Raw genomic sequence first — 19,222 nt, forward strand, 5'->3', positions numbered from 1 at the left:
TAACGCCGTTGCTGGGGCTTTACCTAGGATAGAATGCTTTTGCAATAAATAAATAAATAAATAAATAAATAAATAAATAAATAAATAAATAAATAAATAAATAAATAAATAAATAAATAATCGTATGTGAATCTGCCAAAGCACATGCACTTGCTTTGCTGTTCATATACAGTTTGTGTTCATCGACATTTCGTGCTTAGCAAAAATCTCAAAACCGTTTACTGGGCAAAACAGCTCATACAGTTTCGCGGTGCAACTGTCATGAGCATCGAGTATAACGGTGCAAGTTACAACACAGTTTAGTTGTCTGCTAGACGCTTGGGGCTACTAAAGGCACAGCCACGCAATGCGAGGCAAAGACGCGACATGCGGGTTCATCAGACTCCCAAGAGGGCAAATAACAGCAGTCTGAGAGGCCGTGTGGCTGTTTTCCCTTCGGGCGGGTGGGTCCGTGGGCGCTGGAGCGGTAGGGCGGCCCGTTCGGGGCCTCGTTGCAGCGCCGAGTGTCGAAGGCGTTCTCTCCCGTGGCGGACACAAAGGTGTTCTATCTAACGGTATCAAAATGCGCCTAGGTGAACCGCTGTCCGCGGAACGCGACGGTCGCGTGCAATCGGCTCCCCCTTATCGATACGGTCGTTACCACGTCCCGTTGCCTGGGGAGGGGGGGGGGGGGGCTGCTACCGGCCGCTTATCGAGCGGCTCGTTTAGTCTACCCGTGGACCTCGACAGTGCCCGTGACACAGGCCGCAGGTTGCGCAGAGCCCCGTCGTTTGCGGACACTGTCAGTGCCCGTGGACGCCATGTACCACAGCGCTGAGCACGTGTCCACCATCAGCGGCCGCTACGGCAAGAACGACGCCGAGGCAAGGCCCTCCCGTTTTCTGTTGTCCGTTGCTCGTCGTCCTGCAGGTACACGTCTGTCCCCGCAGGACGCCGACAGCTGATTCGGCGTTGATGCCCGAAGGCAGGGAATTCAGTCCAGTCGGCTGGCACTCAAAGCTTTTTTGTGGCTTGATTACGTACTTACATAGCTGTGATTTGGTGTTACACAGCACAGCTTAGCTGCATATGCGTAGCGTTTCATGTGGCTCCTCTCTTTCCGTAAACAGTGCAAATGACCTCGCTAGGCTGACTTTCTGTGAAAACAGGCTTTTTTGTCTCTTATGCAGGTTAATTTGATTTCTTCTGTGTCGTGATTCATTGGAAGCATGTAATGGGGACAACAGCAGCAGGCATGCAGGTACTGTCAAGTAGGTTTAACAGGCACAGCCCACGCCGTACGTTCAGCCCATTCGCAAAGAAAATGCCTGTAGTTGGTTGTGTCAAATTCAAAATGTTTCGCCACCCCACTTACACCTGGGCCATGAGGCGCGCCAGTCGATTGAGGGCTCCAGAATAATTTTGACCACATGGGTATCGTCGACGTGCGCCGAAATCTCGGCCCTCAAGGTGTTTTCGCTCTTCGCCTCCATCTGAAAAATGGCTACCTGGCCCGGGATCGAACCCAAATCCTCCTGCTCGGCAGCACAACGTCTAAGTCACTTAACAAAGCTTGTTGAGCTAGTTGGTTCATGCTTATTGGAAATAATAAAAGCGGCGCTAAGCAGACGAAGACGTGTTGTGTGCGCCTGAATGTGGTGTATGTTTGTACTTCGTCTTCGTCTGCTAAGCGCCGCTTTTATTATTTCCAATCTAAGTCACTTAGCCGCCGCGGTGGGCCTTGTGGCTAATTCTTGTACTACCGCCCACCACGGTGCGTTTGTAGCGGTTCCGTGAAAGTTCCCGAATGTGCGTTGAAACACGGCGGTTGCGCAAAGATCGTTTAATTTCTGCTTCTTGATTCATATATTAATTCCTTAGATGTACGTCTTGTGTTCCAAGACGGCGGGGTGGGGGTGCCCTAAGAGTCGATGCGTAACGCCGTCCACCGATATCCAAGACACTTTGGGTGCGTGTTTTCGCCGGGAGAGTAGCTGGGAAGATACCTTATGCCGATGAAAAGTCAAAACATCGGTACCGTAAAGTATGTCTCTTGCTGGCCTGATAGGCATTGTGGCACCTGCCGCCACTCACATCACGCGAGCCTACTCAGCGCATGTTTTTAAACATCCCCTGGGGCGCTAGCGACGTATGGGTTTGCACGAATATGGCCTCCAGAGTGGGGGGCGTACGCGCATGAACTTGTGTTTTCGTCAACGCAACTCTTTTTTTACGGCTACTCACACGCACACGGTTAATCTGAGACCACTTGAAAACTTTTGTAAAAAACCGAAGTTGGACACTCCTCCGCGTTCGCATAAGATTAGGCGGTCTATTGTTTAAAAAAATGTTTTTTTTTTTTTTCTGCCGTGTTGCATTAAATGTTCACTAAACTCTCCGGAAGCGTGGACAGCACTCCGCACAGTGCTCGTATACCGAGCAGATTTTGAGGAACCGAGTTCAATTTTTGGTCATACGTAGCCTGGATGGATGGGAGGAGGGGTGAGGGAGCATATTTTAGGTGCGGAGTACCTTAGGACCGCACAATGTGCGTCCGCGTCCGTGCGCATAGCATTTACAATCGCAAAAAATCACACAGGCATCGTCAGCATTCGAGCCTGTGTCTGGTAGACCAGACAGAGTTAGGGTCAGTCGTCTTACCCTTTGGGATACGACCGTGAATTAGTACCCGAGAGTCAAACGGCTTACTCCCTCGCCCGTAACGGTGCGGAATACATCCCAACGTCCGTCCGCGTCCATCCGTGCGCACACAACCATCAAGCAAAAATCAAGCGAAATTCGATTTGAGCCGTGAGTTGCAGCTTCATTTAGGGAATAATCAAGGTGCAACTAACGGCTCAAATCGAATGACGGTCGGGGCGCAAATCGGATGTCACTCGGGGCGCAACTTGGATTTCATTTCGAGTCCCCGTACTCCGCACCCTCGCCATCATCCACGGAGTGGAGATGCTGCCATTTTTGAAACTGTTACCACTCACGCCTTCATTAATACTCTCCACTTGAAGCTACATATCACATACCGACATTTGCAAGTAAGTCGGTTTTAGACTGTCCGATTTGGGTTATGTTTGTTGTCGCCATAATCATAAAATCACACATACACACGCATGCACGCACGCACGTACGCACACGAGCACGCACGCGCAAACGCTCACGCACAACCCCACTGCGGGTATGTGTAACTTTGCATATGCAACCCTAGTGGGCATCAGAGCGCTCATACTGGTTTCAGAGTGCGGGCACATATTTATTATGTGCAACCGTCCAAGTGCTTGCGCTCTAAATTGATTAGTTCATTCACTGATTGCTTAGTGCGCGCCCCGGCATGCACCGCGGGCGGCGTGCATTCTTGCTCGTAAAGCGTTATCTAATACAACCCTACGTCTACGGGCTTTACTCTGTGGGTATAGGTTGTATGCACTGGCGAGGCACGCATGCAGGCAACCATGTGAGTGCGCCGTCACTGGTTATGTCGGGCCCCGCTGGATGGCTGTACTTGTCTGTGCTAAGCGCGTGATGTGTGTTGGACGTTCCAAACCCTACCCAACCGAACGCAGAGTAATGCTTCGACTCCAATGTGAGTACGGTTAATAACATCTCTGTCGACACCACCGTTGAGAATCGGGTTGAAACGGAGTAGACAAAGCACGCCGGTTGATTGATTGATTGATCAAACTTTATTATGCGAAAGAGTGAGTCCCCTCCGGTGGGGTTGACCCGTCGACGGGAGCGGAGCCTCATTCCCAGGCCCCGTACCGGGCTAGCAACTCCCGCCCACGGGCCGCTAGGCTCGCGTGGACGTTTGCGGATGGGCTGAGCCGAAGGATCTCCCATCGCTCATTAAGGGGAAGGGGGGAAGGGGAGGGTGTGTCGGGTATTGGTGCCTTTAGTGCGGTGCACTCTAGGATGACGTGTTTTAACGTTCCTTTGCTAGTGTTGCAGAACGGGCACAGCTCGGAGTATTGGTGCGGATACATCTTGTGTAGTAGTGTTGGGTGGGCCAGAGACCCTGCCTGTATTCCGCGTATTATCGTCTGGTCCCTGCGGGTGAGGGAGTGATGAGGCTCAGGTAGCGTTTGTCTATTTTCCCTGTACATTGTAATGATATCTTTATACGCAGTGATTGGTGTCAATGAGTCGACCCCCGTCTCCTCCACCTCCCGGCGGGACATGTCTCGGGCGTAATAGTCGGCGGTGTTGTTGCCGACCAGGGAGGAGTGCGCGGGTGTCCAAATCAGTTCGACCTCGTTGTCTGGTGTTTTGTGCCGTTTGAGGACGCGTGCCGCCTCGGAGGAGATCAACCCCCCGCGGTAGTTCGCGTAGGCTTTCTTGCTGTCTGTCACGACGTGCGTCGCCCCGGGTTGGATTAGTGCCAATGCGATCGCCATCTATTCAGCGTTTGTTGCGTTTCTTGTCCTCGTGGACGCCACGGCGACGAGCCTCTCTCTTGTTGTTACTGCCAAAGCGGCCTTGTCGCTTCCCTTGACCAGGGCGGCGTCGACGTACATGACATTGGGGTTGCCTTCCAAGCGCGTTTCCAAAGCCTTGGCGCGCGCTTTTCTCCTGTCGTCATTCTCGCCCGGCGTCATGTTGCGTGAAAGGGGTTTTGTGTGGATCTTGTCTCTCCAATGTTCGGGGACGCGGCCGGACGCCGGTGTTTTTTTTTTTTTTTTTTCTGCGGCGTGCGGGCGCACTGAGACAAGCCGCGCCATGTCCGTGGCGCTTCGGCCATGTTTGTGGCCGTTTCCATTGTTGCTAAGCGAATAAATTAACAGCTAAACTTTTCAGTGAATACAATCTATACGTAGCGATTTGGTAGAATAACAACAGTAACTGTCAGGTACGCGCAGCAGCTCAGGCCTAACGTTTCGCGTGAAAGTCTGGCGACGTCAATTAGAACTCGTACCTTGACGTACAATGAGTACTTTCATCGATGGGTGCCGGTTGGCGATGTGAGACCTCAAAGCGGGGCGTTAGGCCTAACATGATGGGTTTAGGCTTAGCGTTAGGTAACGTCCAAGTTGAATCTTACGGCGTGCCGAGAAACGTTCTTCTCATTGTGTATGCTTCGAGCTGTGGGTACGGGTTGGCGACGTTAGTTTGGAAAACGTGGCGTTAGGCCTAACGCCAGGCCGTCTTATGCCCTTGTCGCCGTTTCCCTCTCCCACGCATCAACCTGTACGTAAACTAGTTGTAGAGGAGAAAATACGGTAGGCTTCACCGAATGAACGACTTTCTACATCTGCGAAATCCACCGAGGTTTATTGCATTAAAATAATGAAAAGATCGGGATTGAAACATGATAGCCACAGCTTGGGTTACATGAGACCACCCGGGCTTCAGTTCGTGTGGAAGGAGGGGAAGGAGGAATAAGCGCTTATTTTCTTCTAAATTTGGAGCAGATAGGTGGGCGCCTTAGTACAGGTAGGTGCGTGCTTTCTCGTTGCAAGGGCGGCCCGCTGGATCAGGTTGCGGTGGTTCTGCAGGAAGAATTTTTTCTCTTCGTCTGAATATTAAACCGATGCCGGAAATCGAAACTGCGACCTCGTGATCACCAGCATGATGCACTAAGCCTATTATACCTGGTGCGAAAATATCTGCGGATTCGGGGATGTGATGGCACCCGTGAACCAGAACGGCCTCAGCTTTTCACAGCTGCGGCGAATTTCTAAACCCCTAACAGAGGATTTTTAAAAGGGCAAATTCTGTTTTCGCATATTCGGGATTATCTTGCTCACCCGTTAACATATCAAAGTGTTTTTTTTCGCGATATATGTATGAGTAAGATAAAGAATCGGGCTAGTATGTTTTGCATGTTCGTAGACTGCGCTTAAGGTTACTAAGGGCACACTTTTTTTAAGGAATACAAACGAACGACGTGGACAGTGCGATTGCAAGCCCGTAAGAGCGCAAGCCCGTAAGAATATGTAGCCCGGAGGAATCTCTAAAGCGTAGTTTTATGGTTTTGTCCCAACCAACACTAATGGTGTGAATCTGCATTTCGGAGTAAATTGGGTAATTTTAAAGATTCCCGAAAAGATGTTTGACTGATTGATACATCGAATTGGTTTTTGCTGGCGAATTTTACTCGGTGAAATGCACAAAACGAATTTTAAGGATTTCACACTGGGACGAAGCTAAAGGGCCGAAAAGGATTTTTTGAAACTACCCTCATGACGGGCCGAAAAGGTCTAACATTTGATGTGAACGCCAAGCCAAACTGCCGGTTGTAGAAACTTTATATTTGAGGAGCACATTCTTAATATGGTGCAGGAGCTCAAAATGGCTCATTTTTTTGAAAAATTACACCCCTAAAAGAATGAGACGCGCTAAAAAAATCGTCCCACAAATTTTTGTTCTAATCGCAGGCCCATTGAGATATCGAACAAGTTTTTGTTGATATACAAATGTGTAAAACTGCATTACAAGATTTTTTATACAACAGCAATGTAATAGGGAGGATCCAGATTTTTGGAAAATTACCCTTTTTACGGATTTCTCAACAACTATTCAGCCCGTTCATATATCTGATTTGTATTTGCGCATAAACGCTGCCCATAAAATTGTACATTAGCCAATTTCAGGATTTTGTTCCAGCGGGAATGTAAAGACACTAGCGGGATTTCTTCAATTACACCCCTCTCGACGTGGAATGCAGTTCAATTTTTCTTGCGCAACATGAATCGCGCTCGCATTTATTGGGAATTTCTGCAACCACACGTCTCCCGTAGGATCCAATGTTATTTAGTATAAAACTGTGACTAATGGGTATCCTTCACACCTACCAGATAATACTTTTCATGTGTACAGCCGCCGAATGTTTTAATAATATCGCGGGAGCGTCGACCGGCGGGTGGGTCAGCGCCTTATCACGGTAGAAAGCGGCGAAACGGGCGCGTATATACAGGGTGTTGCGACGATAATTGGAACACTTTAAACATTTTTCCTGAGCGCACCGCCGCTCTGTTCGCGCTCAAACTTGCCACGAAGGTCGCAATTTTTAGTCTATTTTGTTTGATGTACGGAAAAACGATGGTACTTACCTGTGTATTCTGAAAATCAATAAAAGCTATTTTCACCTATGGGAAAATGGCGGCTGATTTGGACGTGCGAGCCAGCGCAAGTTGATGTTGGAACGACGGAACCACCTGCAGAGTGAAACGAACGTTTGGGATTCACGTACGGAGCCAAATGGTGCAGCAGACGATCAGAAAATGCACCTAGAAATGAGCTAGCAGACGATCAGAAAACCCGGTTTTCGGGCTCGCACGTCCAAATCGCCGCCATTTTCCCATAGGCGAAGATCCTTTTTGTTTATTTTCAGGATAAACAGGTAAGTGCCGTCGTTGTTCCCGGTGTCAAACAAAACAGATCACAAAATGCGACGTTCGTGTCAAGTTTGAGCGCGAACAGAGCGGCGGTTCGCCCAGGAAAATTTTTAAAAAGTGTTCCAATTACCGTCGCAACACACTGTGTAGGTCACCCATTTCGCATGCGCAGAATGGTTCCGCCAGTGCAACCGTTGTCTGCTAGGCTGTTCCCAAAGGGGCGAAATCACCCCTTTCCGCTTGTAAGCAACCACCTATCTTCATTGCCGTGAACAAGGCGCACGAGAAAAAAATGGCAGCATTTCCACTCCGTCGATGCTGGCGAGGGTGCGGAGTGCGGGGACTCGAAATGACATTCAAGTTGCGCCCCGAGTGACATCCGATTTGCGCCCCGACCTTCATTCAATATGAGCCGTGATTTGCACCTTGATTATTCCCTAAATGAAACTGCAACTCACGGCTCAAATCGAATGACGGTCGGAGCGCAAATCGGGTGGTTGTGCGCATGGATGGACGCGGACGGACATTGCGAGGTACTCCGCACCGTTACAGGCGAGGGAGTAAGCCGTTTGACTCTCGGGTACTAACTCACGGGCGTAGCCTAATTAATAAAGAAAAAACAAACAAACAAACAAAAAAACGGGCGTAGCCTAGTGGATAAGACGACGGACGCTAACTCTGTCTGGTCTACCAGACTCAGGCTCGAACCCTACCGGTGCCTGTGATTTTTTGCTATGCGCACGGACGCGGACGGTCATTGTGAGGTACTAAGGTGCTCCGCACCTAATAGCTGTCACTACCCGGCAATGAAGATAGACGGCTGATTACCTGCGGGCAGGGGTTGTGTCGTGGTTGTGGGAACAGCCTAGCAGAAGGTGGTTGCATTGGGGCGTTTGTTCTGCGAATGCGAACTGAGCGCTCTGTTCTCGCTCGTTTCGCCGCTTTCTACCGTGATAAGGCGCTGATCCACCCACAGGTTGACGCTCCGGCGATATTATTGAAAAATTCGGAGGCTGTGCGCAGTCCTTTGAGCATTGGTACAATTTGTTTCGGAATAGTTTGAATAAAGCACGAGTTCCAACCGTTTCCCCCAACCACACGAACCCAGGAGGAGCCCATGTATACAGCACGCAGGCGTTCGTAGTTGTGTACTACTCCATGGTGAACTACCTAATTATGGCAATCGAGCATAACTCAACAATTAATTGTTATACCCATTCGTGTAATTAGTATAGTGGAGTAGCCGCGCATTGCTGAGTACTTCCGCTAGTGTTTGTATATGCCAAACTTTCCTGCGGATACCAGCCGCACGTGCCGCGCGGATGAGAGGCTGAAACAACGTGTTTCGTGAGTGCGAAAGTCGCTCAGTTCGTTAGGATTCCATCTAGAAGACATTCGGATTTTGAGCTGCGGTTGGTCATAGCACCGGGTTCGCAATGGAAACACGCATCATGGGGTACATCATCATCATCATCATCATCACCATCATCATCACCACCACCACCATCACCATCATCATCATCACCACACCACCACCACCACCATCATCATCATCATCATCATCATCATCAAACAACATAAACAGCCTATTTAGGTCCACTGCAGGACGCAGTCGTCTCCCATTGACGTCCACGTGCTCCTGTCCTGCGCTGCCCGAGTCCATTCTTTGCCTCCTAATTTTCTTTTTCCGTCTCTTCATCGAGTATATGGCCCCTTCTTCGGTCCCCGTCTCTTGTATCCACTCTATTGTCCTCGTAGCCCACTACATGGTTTGTGAAACTACAGTTTGTGAAACTACATGGCCAGCCCAAGTCCATTTCTTTTTCTTAATTTGAACTATGGTATATCCTACTCGAGTTTGGTGACTGATCCACGATGCTCGTTAACTGTCGCGAAGTGTTATACTCCGATCTTTATTCGCTCCATGGCCCGCTGGGCCGACCTTAATTTGCGTTACAGTTGTTTCGTAAGGCCGCTCCATACGTTATCACCGGCAGCACGCATTGGTGGTAGACTATTCTTTTCAGGGATAGAGGGAGTTTTTACTCTTCCTTATTTGTGAGTGCTTGCCGAATGCACACCAGCCCATTCCTATTCTGCGCTGGATTCTTTTGGCGTGGTTGGGATCAGCACTGACTATGTGGCCAAGACAGTTATATTATTGTGTTCTAGCGTTTTTTGACCTATCCATGGAGTACAGGGCTTCAGTTATTGCGTCAAATACGCGAGAAGGATTTCTCACGGCTTTGATGCTTCGGCGTGAAATTGTACTACTGATCCACGATTTAAAGAACCTTCCAGCGGTGACAAGCGCTCTTTTATCAAGTGTGGCGAACATTATATATTAGAGATAGCGCAGCTTCTACTTTCTTCACCTTGCTTCGTGGGCCCAACAGTTCATAATGGTGGCCCCCTGAGAAACTTCGTTTAACAAATCATGCACTTCTCCGTCTAAGGACGACGATGGTTGAACGCGAAGCTTTCTCGTGACGGATTCTTTGGTTGTCGTCTCAGTTTGGACTGAGTCTCGACCGTGTCGAAATGGAACAATCAGACAGACGCCGGCTTCATAACGCGGGGGACACGGGTTCGATTCCGGCCACTGAAGCGTTTTATTTTTCTTTCTATTCACCCACAATCAATCATCATCCGTCAGAGAAAGTTGGCTTTCCTGCGGAGCGTTTTCGCGTTACAGGCGCGATCAGTGAGAACACTGAAGCTTCGCTTTAAAAGTGGAGTACAAGTGCCGAGTGGGGCTGGGTTGGCGACCATTCCAATTAACAGTGCTGCTGAAGTAACAGCGCTGAAAACAAAATAATTTCCATGAAAGGGTAAAAATGCGTCCGAAGAATAAAAGACTAGGTATTGTGGAATCGTCAATCAAATAACTAGTTTCATGCTTGTGCTGCGGCTTGGCGTGTCGCGACAGAATAATGATAAGTGTATGGGCAAATAACACGATATCAGTAAGCTTATCTGTATATCTCGGTACACATGCCTGTCCCGGAGGCAGTTTTTTTCCCCGCTAGGGCACGTGCTTAATTGTACAAGGATCAATCAACCGTCACGATCGATACAGTCGATATCGTATTGAATTCAATCTCGGATCCTTTTCTGTGCGCATGCATGAGATAATGTTTCTATGCAAGCAGGCTGGCTATCATCACGTATACGCCTGGAGCAGTTTGTATTGATAATCAGCTGTTCACATGAAAAAGCGCCAACATGAACTTTGATCTCCTGGAGCTATATCATTTCGTAATATGCTATTAAATGCGCACCACCGTGGTGTTCTGTCGCCCATAGTCACCAACCAAAGAACGTTCACTCCTGTTGGGAATACTGCACTACGAGAGACCTCCAATGCTTGGAAGGATCGCTCCAACTGATAGTTTACGGGATCTGACTGTTGGAGCTTTTGCTACTGCCTTCTTTCTTAGTGGAAGGTACATTTCTGGCCGAGAGGTTTAATGAATTAGGACATCTTAAGAGTCAAAAATCCGACAGTCAGGTGACAGCCGAGTCAAGATTTCGAATGAGTCAGGATGTCCAATATGTGTGAAGAAGACCAACGAGTCAATAGATTCGTCTTCTCGCTCACTCACTCACTCACTCACTCACTCACTCACTCACTCACTCACTCACTCACTCACTCACTCACTCACTCACTCACTCACTCACTCACTCACTCACTCACTTACCTACCGAGTCAAAAGGACCCAAGGTCATGAGGGCCAACAGTGGGAATTCTAGTAAGCTATAAAATTACACTGACGCCCTTATGTACACGAGATTTCGCCTCATATAAAGGAAAGACAGATGTATTTACATTTCAGTCATCCTGTGCTACTGCATCCTTCCTATATCCTAGCTGTAGCTTCGGCGCGTTTCAACTAAATTTAGTAGTATCAGAGTTCACAAGCTCCAAACTTCTCGAGCTTTCAACTTTACAAGTTCAGACTCCCAATTTACGAACCGCCAAGCTCTGCAGCTCAATAGTATATAATTTATTCTGATCTCTTACAGAAACAGAGGACGCCATTTGCTGCATTCAAGGCTGGATAGCTTCTTGTTTGAATTTAAAAATGGCACTTATAGTCGCACTTTTTAACAGCGAAGCTGTTTAGCAAATCGTAATTTTTCGTGTCCGCAGTTAAAAAAAAACAAGAAAATGCCGAGCGCCTTGTGTGCGGGCTTCGCGGCGACCGCCCAGCGTCCCCGGGGCACGTTTGCAAGCCAAGCACACCCACTTAGAGGGATTGGCAATTTGAAAAAAAAAAGTCTCCAGCGTTTGCCGTATTCGTGGCAACACTTGCTCAGAACGAGAATGACATGTCACAGCGTATGCCCCTTCAAGTGATGTCCAATGATTATCCCTTCCAAAAAAATGAATGAAACTTACACTTATAGCAACAATTCTGGAGTAAAGGTCGTTGCGGCAGCGAAGAAGAAGCAAATTGGCTGCAATCGTGGACTTAAACCATCGTGATGGTCGTGAAGTTTGCGTACAGCTTCGCTACCTTCAAGTCTTAAGCGTTAGTGTGAGTTTCCTTCATTTTTTTGTTTTTGTTCGGCGACAAACAATGCCTTGTTTGTTTATAAATAAATAACAAATGCTGCGCTCATTTTTCTCGCCCGTCTTACTTCCATTTTTTGGTGATGGTAAGCAAGGCGCCAGAAAGTGGGAAAAGTTGTAGGGATAGTAAGAAAGCCGAGCTAGTTGGTAAGGTTGCATTCTGAGCAGCGCTAACAATACGGATACATAGGAAGAAGAACGATACAAGGTGTGTTACGTCGCGAACGCGGGTCACGCTCAGGCCTCCTGGGCGAGCCTCCTGGCCCACACTTTTTGCGAGTCTCGTTCAGCTCATACCCGGGGTTTGCTGCGGTGGGCACGGGAATAGGTAGCTGGGTTCCCACGAGTCTACAGTGGAGTCTCGAATCTGCAGTCTTCAATAATTCGTGTGGGCAACAGGACAACAAAAAAACTATGTCTTCATTGTGTCACTCCACAGTCCAACATTCCTCTTCAGGCCGTTCGTTTTATTTTAACGCGTAAATACACAGGAGGTATTCTTACATTTATTTATCACTCAGAGACTTCTCCATGTGTATTGATTGACTACTTATCGCGTAATATTGCGATGCTCACCTTTATAGAACAGCGGTGGATCGAAGAACTTGCTTTCGGACTAAAGCAACCGCAGCGCTAACGTATACTGAACCATGGGAAGACACGAATACGGACACACAAGGACGCTGCTGTTGCATGTCGGTATTCGCACCTTCCCTTGGTCCCATTCTGCTCACACTGCAGTTGTACTAGGTGTACTAGCTTCCACAAAAACGATTTCGGGCTAGCTCTACCAGATTCGACCCTACGGGGCTTGACACCCCCTTCTAGTGATGTTCGGGAAAACCACGGGAAAGCCGGAGGCAAACACGTTTCGCGATGCTACGCTGTAAACAGAAATGGGAAAGAGGATTAACGACGTCTCTTCCCCATTTAACTTACGCCTTCTGAGGAGCATTCATCCCAATGAACCACAGCTCAGTTTTCTCGAAATGAGGGTGTTGCTTGTACTATGTGTTAATTTAATATTGTGTACTGTGATGTGTATACTATGTGCCCTTAAAATATTGGTGATTCATTTTAATGCATGAAAAATAAATATAAACAAACCATCTTTAATGAAGTTTTTGTGAAAATGTAGCTTAAATTAGTATAGAAACAATTACCAAGCAACAATATACGCTACCCGCGGTGTCCAAAGGGGGAGGAGGTATGGATCCACGCTGTGCCAAGGTGTCGACACCACATGTCAGACAGTTTCGGGCCCTTTTCACCCATCTATCCCCTCCATAAAATCTCATAGCATAGCATGCTCGCCCGTCCCTTGCACGCACCGATGGCCGTCAGATATAGACGGTATTCGCTGAAAAGTTTAGCTTTCAATTACTTCGCTTGGCAACACTGAAAACGGCCACGGGCATGGCCGAAGCGCCAGTGACATGGCGCGGCTTGTGACACTGCGCTCGCGCACCGCAGAAAAAAAAAAAAACACCGGCGTGCGTCGTCCGCACCGTTTCAACCCGATTCTCAACGGTGGTGTCAACAAAGATGTTATTAATCGCACTAACATTGGAGTCGAGGCATTGTTTTGCGTTTGGTAAAGTAGAATTTGGAACGTCCAACACACATCATGCGCTTAGCACGGACAAGTACTGCCATTCCGCGGGGCCCGACGTAACCAGTGACGGCGCACTCACATGGTTGCCTACATGCGGGCCTCGCCAGTGAATACAACCTAAACGCACAACACTGACTGAGTGACACAGTGGAATCCAGATACTGCTCTGTAACACTCCGAAGGTGTCTCAAAGCGAGGTTACGGCTATGAAAAGCATCCATCGTCAGTCTAAATTTGATAAAAGTACCTCTTCATGGTTTAAACCCAATTACATTTTGTTTTGAGAAGCAGATATATTTCTTCAGTTTCTGGAATGGACTGAAAGTGAAATAATTCATTAAAATTGAAAGGAATCAGTGAAGCAATAAAAAACATATAGAAATTCATGTGGAGAAAGTTCGAGAGACGCACAGTAAATAAATATGCTTGCTATATACACTGACTTTGCTAGGTTCGCTTCACATAGCGTGTCTGACAGAACGATATAAGACCTACGTCACAAGGGATGGAAAGCCAGTACGCGCCCTATGGGCGTGAACGGCTTCGACAGATTGATGTACAGACCACCGCCGGGATGACCGATGCGTGTTTGCATTCGGGACGGTGACCAAACCTGTGAAAGATGCGAAGTCACATTTGCTTTAAAATGTTGATTTAGCATACCTCCGGGTTATTCCCCGTATTGGAATTTGCTAGTGTTTTACCCTAGCGGACAAGCCTGGTATCGTTTGTTCAGAAAAACGTGCGTTCATAACTCATTTTACAGTCGTTTTTCCGAATTCAATTCAGCCGTATAAGAGACAGCTTCATATCACTCGTTTTAAAATCGATATTGCTTGTTATCTATTTTAACGAATCGTATAAAGCAGGTCACCGTTGTAGAGCATTTTTATCGAACAAACATGGCTTAATTTCTGTTCAATTTCGTGCATTGGAATGCTAGTTACAGCCGTTTTGCGCAACGGTACTCTTCCCCGTGGAAGGCCATGCATTCGAATGTGCGGGGCAGCGGCATTGTAGTTACCCTACGTTTTAGCGGCTGTTCTGTGAGCTAAATATTGACAAGGAGCACATGAAACCGGGAAGGGTTATAGGGGCGGGATAGCGATCAAATGTTAGCGATAATTTTTAGTAGTTAGCTTGTCTTAAATCTGATTGAATTGGACACAGGCTACAGCCGTCGTCCAGAAGTATACATACATACCTCCCATTGAAGCCCACAGAGCGACAGAACATTCCCAAACGTATTCACAACTTCATTAGAGAGCTAACTATTGTCGTCGCAGCACAAAGAAAAAAACAAGAAAAAAGAGGTAAGACTGAATATACGGCTACAAAAAATTCGGCATGAAAGTGGCTTCAAAACATTGAAAACGTGAAATCGGTTTCCGAAGACATGCCGCAAAACAACCGTTTGGGGTGGGCGTTTGTCATTACCAGGCCTCCTCGATTATCTGCCCCGGATGGTCCGCGGACTGCCAGAGGCGCGATCCGGCGCTCGATTTTCCCATGTATTCCTATGGGACTTCCGGTCCGAGGGCAGTCCTCGGACAGCCCGCGGACTGTCCAGCACTGTTAAATCGAGGATTCCCACCATTTTAGCACATAAAAATGGCGCCCGTTTGAATCCATCTATAAGCGCTATAACTACAGAATTCTGGAATCATTACGCGTAGTTTCGGTGACGTGATTTGGTGCACTGAGTGTCAGTGTGGACACTGAACCATCACGGGTAATAGTATTGCCTGAACGCGCACGTGCGGCAACCCGACACTGCGGCCATGATGCGAGACCACTGGACCCGGTTGGGCCTCGCCAGCGTAGAATGCGTTCTGTAGAATCAACTCCATCGCAGCCAACAACGCGGAGACGATCATGCCGCCTTCTCACGTTATTCGTGCTCTACACAAATGTGCCGTTCCGAGATTCGCTGCGTACACACTTGAAAATGACCTTTTGTCTGCTTTTCCACAACGCACTTGAATGACCAACCGCTGTTACAACACGGGAACAGTAGTTCAATGACGAGGCCCGGCGTACGGTTCAAGTGTAAAAATATTGTCTGCGGCTTGAATCTATGCCATTACCGGATGTCATATTTGAGATTGAATTTTTGAGGTAAAGCGCACATCTGATCTCATTTTTTGCCAAATTTGCGCCTTTCAACGGACGGTTGGTTGCACCAGTGTAGTGTATTAACGCAGACACAAAGAGTTCTTTCAGAGTGCGTACGGGAGGCAGCAAAACCACCGCAAGTATTCGGCAAGGTCTCCGGCTCGAGAACTCATGAGCTAGGAGGTTCATGAAAGCCTTTGAAGACAACAGGGAAGACGTAACAGAAAATTGAACCATCACTGACGCCATAACCGGAAGTAAAGCCAATTTTCATCGTGACGAGCTTTTCGGTGTGCGGTTCTCTGTGTAGAATGCGCTGTCTCCCTCAACCAATGCAAATCGCTAGAGATCGAAATGCCTACCACTAGATGGTGATCGTATATAGCGTCGACATGGAGCTCCGCCGAGCTACGAATCGCAGGCGATGGATGCGGGAAGCACTTTTAACGCATAATTAAATAAATAGTGCAGTAAAAACGAAACGAAATATGAACATGAAACTGTTGATTAGGACACACCAGTTTCTAGGCGTATTTATGAGCGCGGAATTGTTACGTCGTTCGGTAGGGTGTATGAAAAGCGACGGTCGTAGTTCATTATATTATACGAATGAAGCCGTTATTTGATATCGGTGGGATCGAAACCCAATTTCATTGTGTCCAGGTACATGTTTCGTGTCCACGTTTCATTTTAGCTGCTCTGTGCCCAACAAGTTATCTGGTATTTCCGGTCGTCAAGACGTGTAGTGTCAGATACCGCAAGAGAGAAATAAACGTTTATTGCGCAGAAAAAGGGGGAGCGATGCAAATACAAAAAAAAAAAACTATGCCGTGGAAGCGCAGAGCGCTTATATAGCGTTATCTTTGAGCCATAATCAGCCTTTCCTCCCTTGCCTTCTACAGGAGGCTGCTCCATCCATGCCATGATCGGTGTGTACACGCTGCGTGTCAAAGAAACTCGTTTCGTCCTCTCGTCCCGTTCGCCTGAAAAGTAAGAACAAAAATAGAAGGCAATTCTTGCTCGGTTTGCAACAAGATAGGTGTAAATGCAATGACTTATGTGGTGTGCCCTGTGTTTTCTTGTATGACCAGGCGCTCCCAATTGTTTGCTAGTGGCGGCAGTAAGTCGCCGCACCCGCCGCACCACGCCAATCATGTTTCGTTCCTCAGAACGCGCCCAACTGATCTACCGTGAACGGCCTAGTCAATATCGAATTTGTAGACCTTGTAAGGGACCTAGGTGCAACTTATTTTGCTTTCTAGTGGTTCATTTTTTTACGCCGCAGCCGTTACTGCCGAGATCGTGTCAGTGATCCACCTTATCGCACCATGCCCCGCGAAAGAGCATGATGACATATGCCCGTTCAGGATGATTGGCTATCAGCGCGCCCTGGCAGCGCATGATGACACCTATCCGCTTCGTATTGTCATTTCGATTAACTATCTGCCAATTTTTTGTGGGGATTTCAGTCTGACTGTCAGAAGGACCAGACTTTTTCCTTGCACCTTCCTCAGAAAAAAAGCTCCCGCTTTTTCAAAACTTTTAATTTCCTACCAGCTCTATGCCTCTTTTTCCACCTGCCTCAAATATACTTGGGGACCGACCTGTAATAGTGCTAACGGCAGTCATGGGCACGTTACCAGTAAAAAGTAACAGTGTTACAGTTAGAGTTACTTAAGCCAAAAAAGTAACCGTCACAGTTACAGTTACAAAGTTTCCAAAAGTAACTAGTTACAGCTACAGTTACTGTGAAAAAGTAACGTCATTTCGTTTCCGTTACTGCATCAAAGTAAGCTACAGATCACAAACCAAACGATGTAGTTTACACTCATTGCACGTGGTAAAATCTTAGACGAAGGGAACCTAACCGGAGGCACACTCAAGCTCAACACCTACAATCGTTGTGTACGCCTCATTTTAATACTTTTTGGTTGATCCACCCTTGGTGTCATTGTGGGTGCCCCGTTCTCGGTGGAACCCTCTGCCGTGGTCTTTCTTTACAATGCTTGACCGGCTTCATCCTGGGCGGAGGTATAATTCACAGAAGAGCTTGCGTTCGGGCTAGTTGGTATTCCATATAATGTTCATCTTAAACGCACAAATAACACACGGACAGAGGAGGCAAGGACAAGCGCTTTTTACTATCAACTGGATTTTATTGAATCAGGGTGAAGTATATACCAGCAAAAAGACAAGAGATACAGAGAAGGTTACGATTATACAGAGATTAGAATAACGGAATCACTCTGCAATGTCCCAGACGTGTCAGGCATCATCACGGCCAGTTCTTTTTTAAGAACGCTGCCTCCTTATCCGACAAGGCTACCGATGTTGTACTGACACACTCGAAATCACCTAGTTGCATTTCAGCATGCTTCAACTATCTCACGCGTGCGCTGATCAGAGTCATGAAACAACAGAATTTCGAAAGTATGGCTCACACGGGGGGAGTTCACCGCAGTGAGTTGACAGGTTCCCATCCTTTCTTTTGTGTACGTTATTTTGACGGTCGCGTAACCGGAAGTTGACACGCCGTGCCGTCTGGCCTACATATCCCCTTCCGCAGGCCAACGGAACACGGTACACAACCCCTCTATCGCATTCTACGTACTTGTTTTGGTGCCCAACGCTACAGCCAGTGTTTTCTTTTTGTACAGGACATGTATCTGTGCAAAGCCTCGCTTGTCCTTGTCTTCTGTGTCCGTGTGTTTTTTGTGCACTTAAGATGAACGTTATCTAATTCACAGGTTCTTTTTTGTTGTTACCGCTCAACTCAACACGAAGGAAAAGTTTTAATAAATCACCTCAAAGACCTCGGTATTCTGCAGGGAAGACAGTCCTCTGAGCAACTTCCCCTTCTAAACTGCGAGGGAAGCTGTGCTGTGGAAAGGTGAAAGAGGGAGAGGATATGTGGAAGCACAAAGTCCAAAAAGTCGAAAGGGGGAACCGTACGTGGGCTTTTAACGAGTGTTACTGTTGGATAATTTTTTTTTAAGGGATGAAACTGTAACGGTAGTTTCCGTTACAGTTACTGGGCAAAAAAGTAGCAGTGTTACACTTACATGTTCCTCTAATTGAAAAGTAACTAGTTACAGTTACAAGTTACTGAAAAGAGTAACTAGTTACAGGTAACGCGTTACTAGTAACTAGTTCCTGCCCAAGACTGGCTAACGGGCAAGTGGTTCAACAAGCCTAGGTTGAGAACTTCCCTCGCATGTTCTCGTGTTTACAGCGTGGGCGCATGTTCGCGCTGTGTTTCCGGTGAGTCGCCCGATACGACTTGTGAACGCGGAGGGCACCAACGCTGATGATGTAAGGACACGTTCACGGCAGCCTCTGCTCAGCGCAAACAATACAGCTTTGGAGACAGTCGGATTGCAAGTGGGCGATTTTCACGTAGGTATCGGCCCCAAGCGATACGCCGACCAAAGTGCAATGATTACGTAGTCGTGGCACTCCAGTGTTTGACAAAGCTTTTGTTTTTTCTGAAGCAGCTGAGGCAATCGCCGGCACTCTTATCTGCAAAGCTGCGGATAAACTACTCGAACCATACACAACCACTTCTACCGTCTCGTCTCGAACCCAGAG

General features: G+C 47.6%; 1 protein-coding gene across 3 annotated transcripts in view; it reads left to right on the top strand.

Moving 5' to 3' along the window:
• The first annotated feature begins 690 nt into the window (after positions 1-690).
• Positions 691-19,222, top strand: part of LOC144155502 (uncharacterized) — a 65,582-nt gene continuing 47,050 nt past the window's right edge. The window contains exon 1 of one of the 3 annotated variants that reach the window (XM_077686989.1): positions 691-863. In XM_077686989.1, coding sequence (XP_077543115.1) covers positions 801-863 — 63 coding nt within the window. In that variant the 5' untranslated portion in view covers positions 691-800. The remainder of the gene's footprint in view (positions 864-19,222) is intronic. The other 2 variants (XM_077686991.1, XM_077686990.1) reach the window with 2 other exon arrangements.

The sequence above is a fragment of the Haemaphysalis longicornis genome, unplaced genomic scaffold (assembly GCF_048455015.1).
Source record: "Haemaphysalis longicornis isolate Haplotype H1 unplaced genomic scaffold, Haemaphysalis longicornis Haplotype H1 scaffold_1, whole genome shotgun sequence".
NCBI lineage: Eukaryota > Metazoa > Arthropoda > Arachnida > Ixodida > Ixodidae > Haemaphysalis > Haemaphysalis longicornis.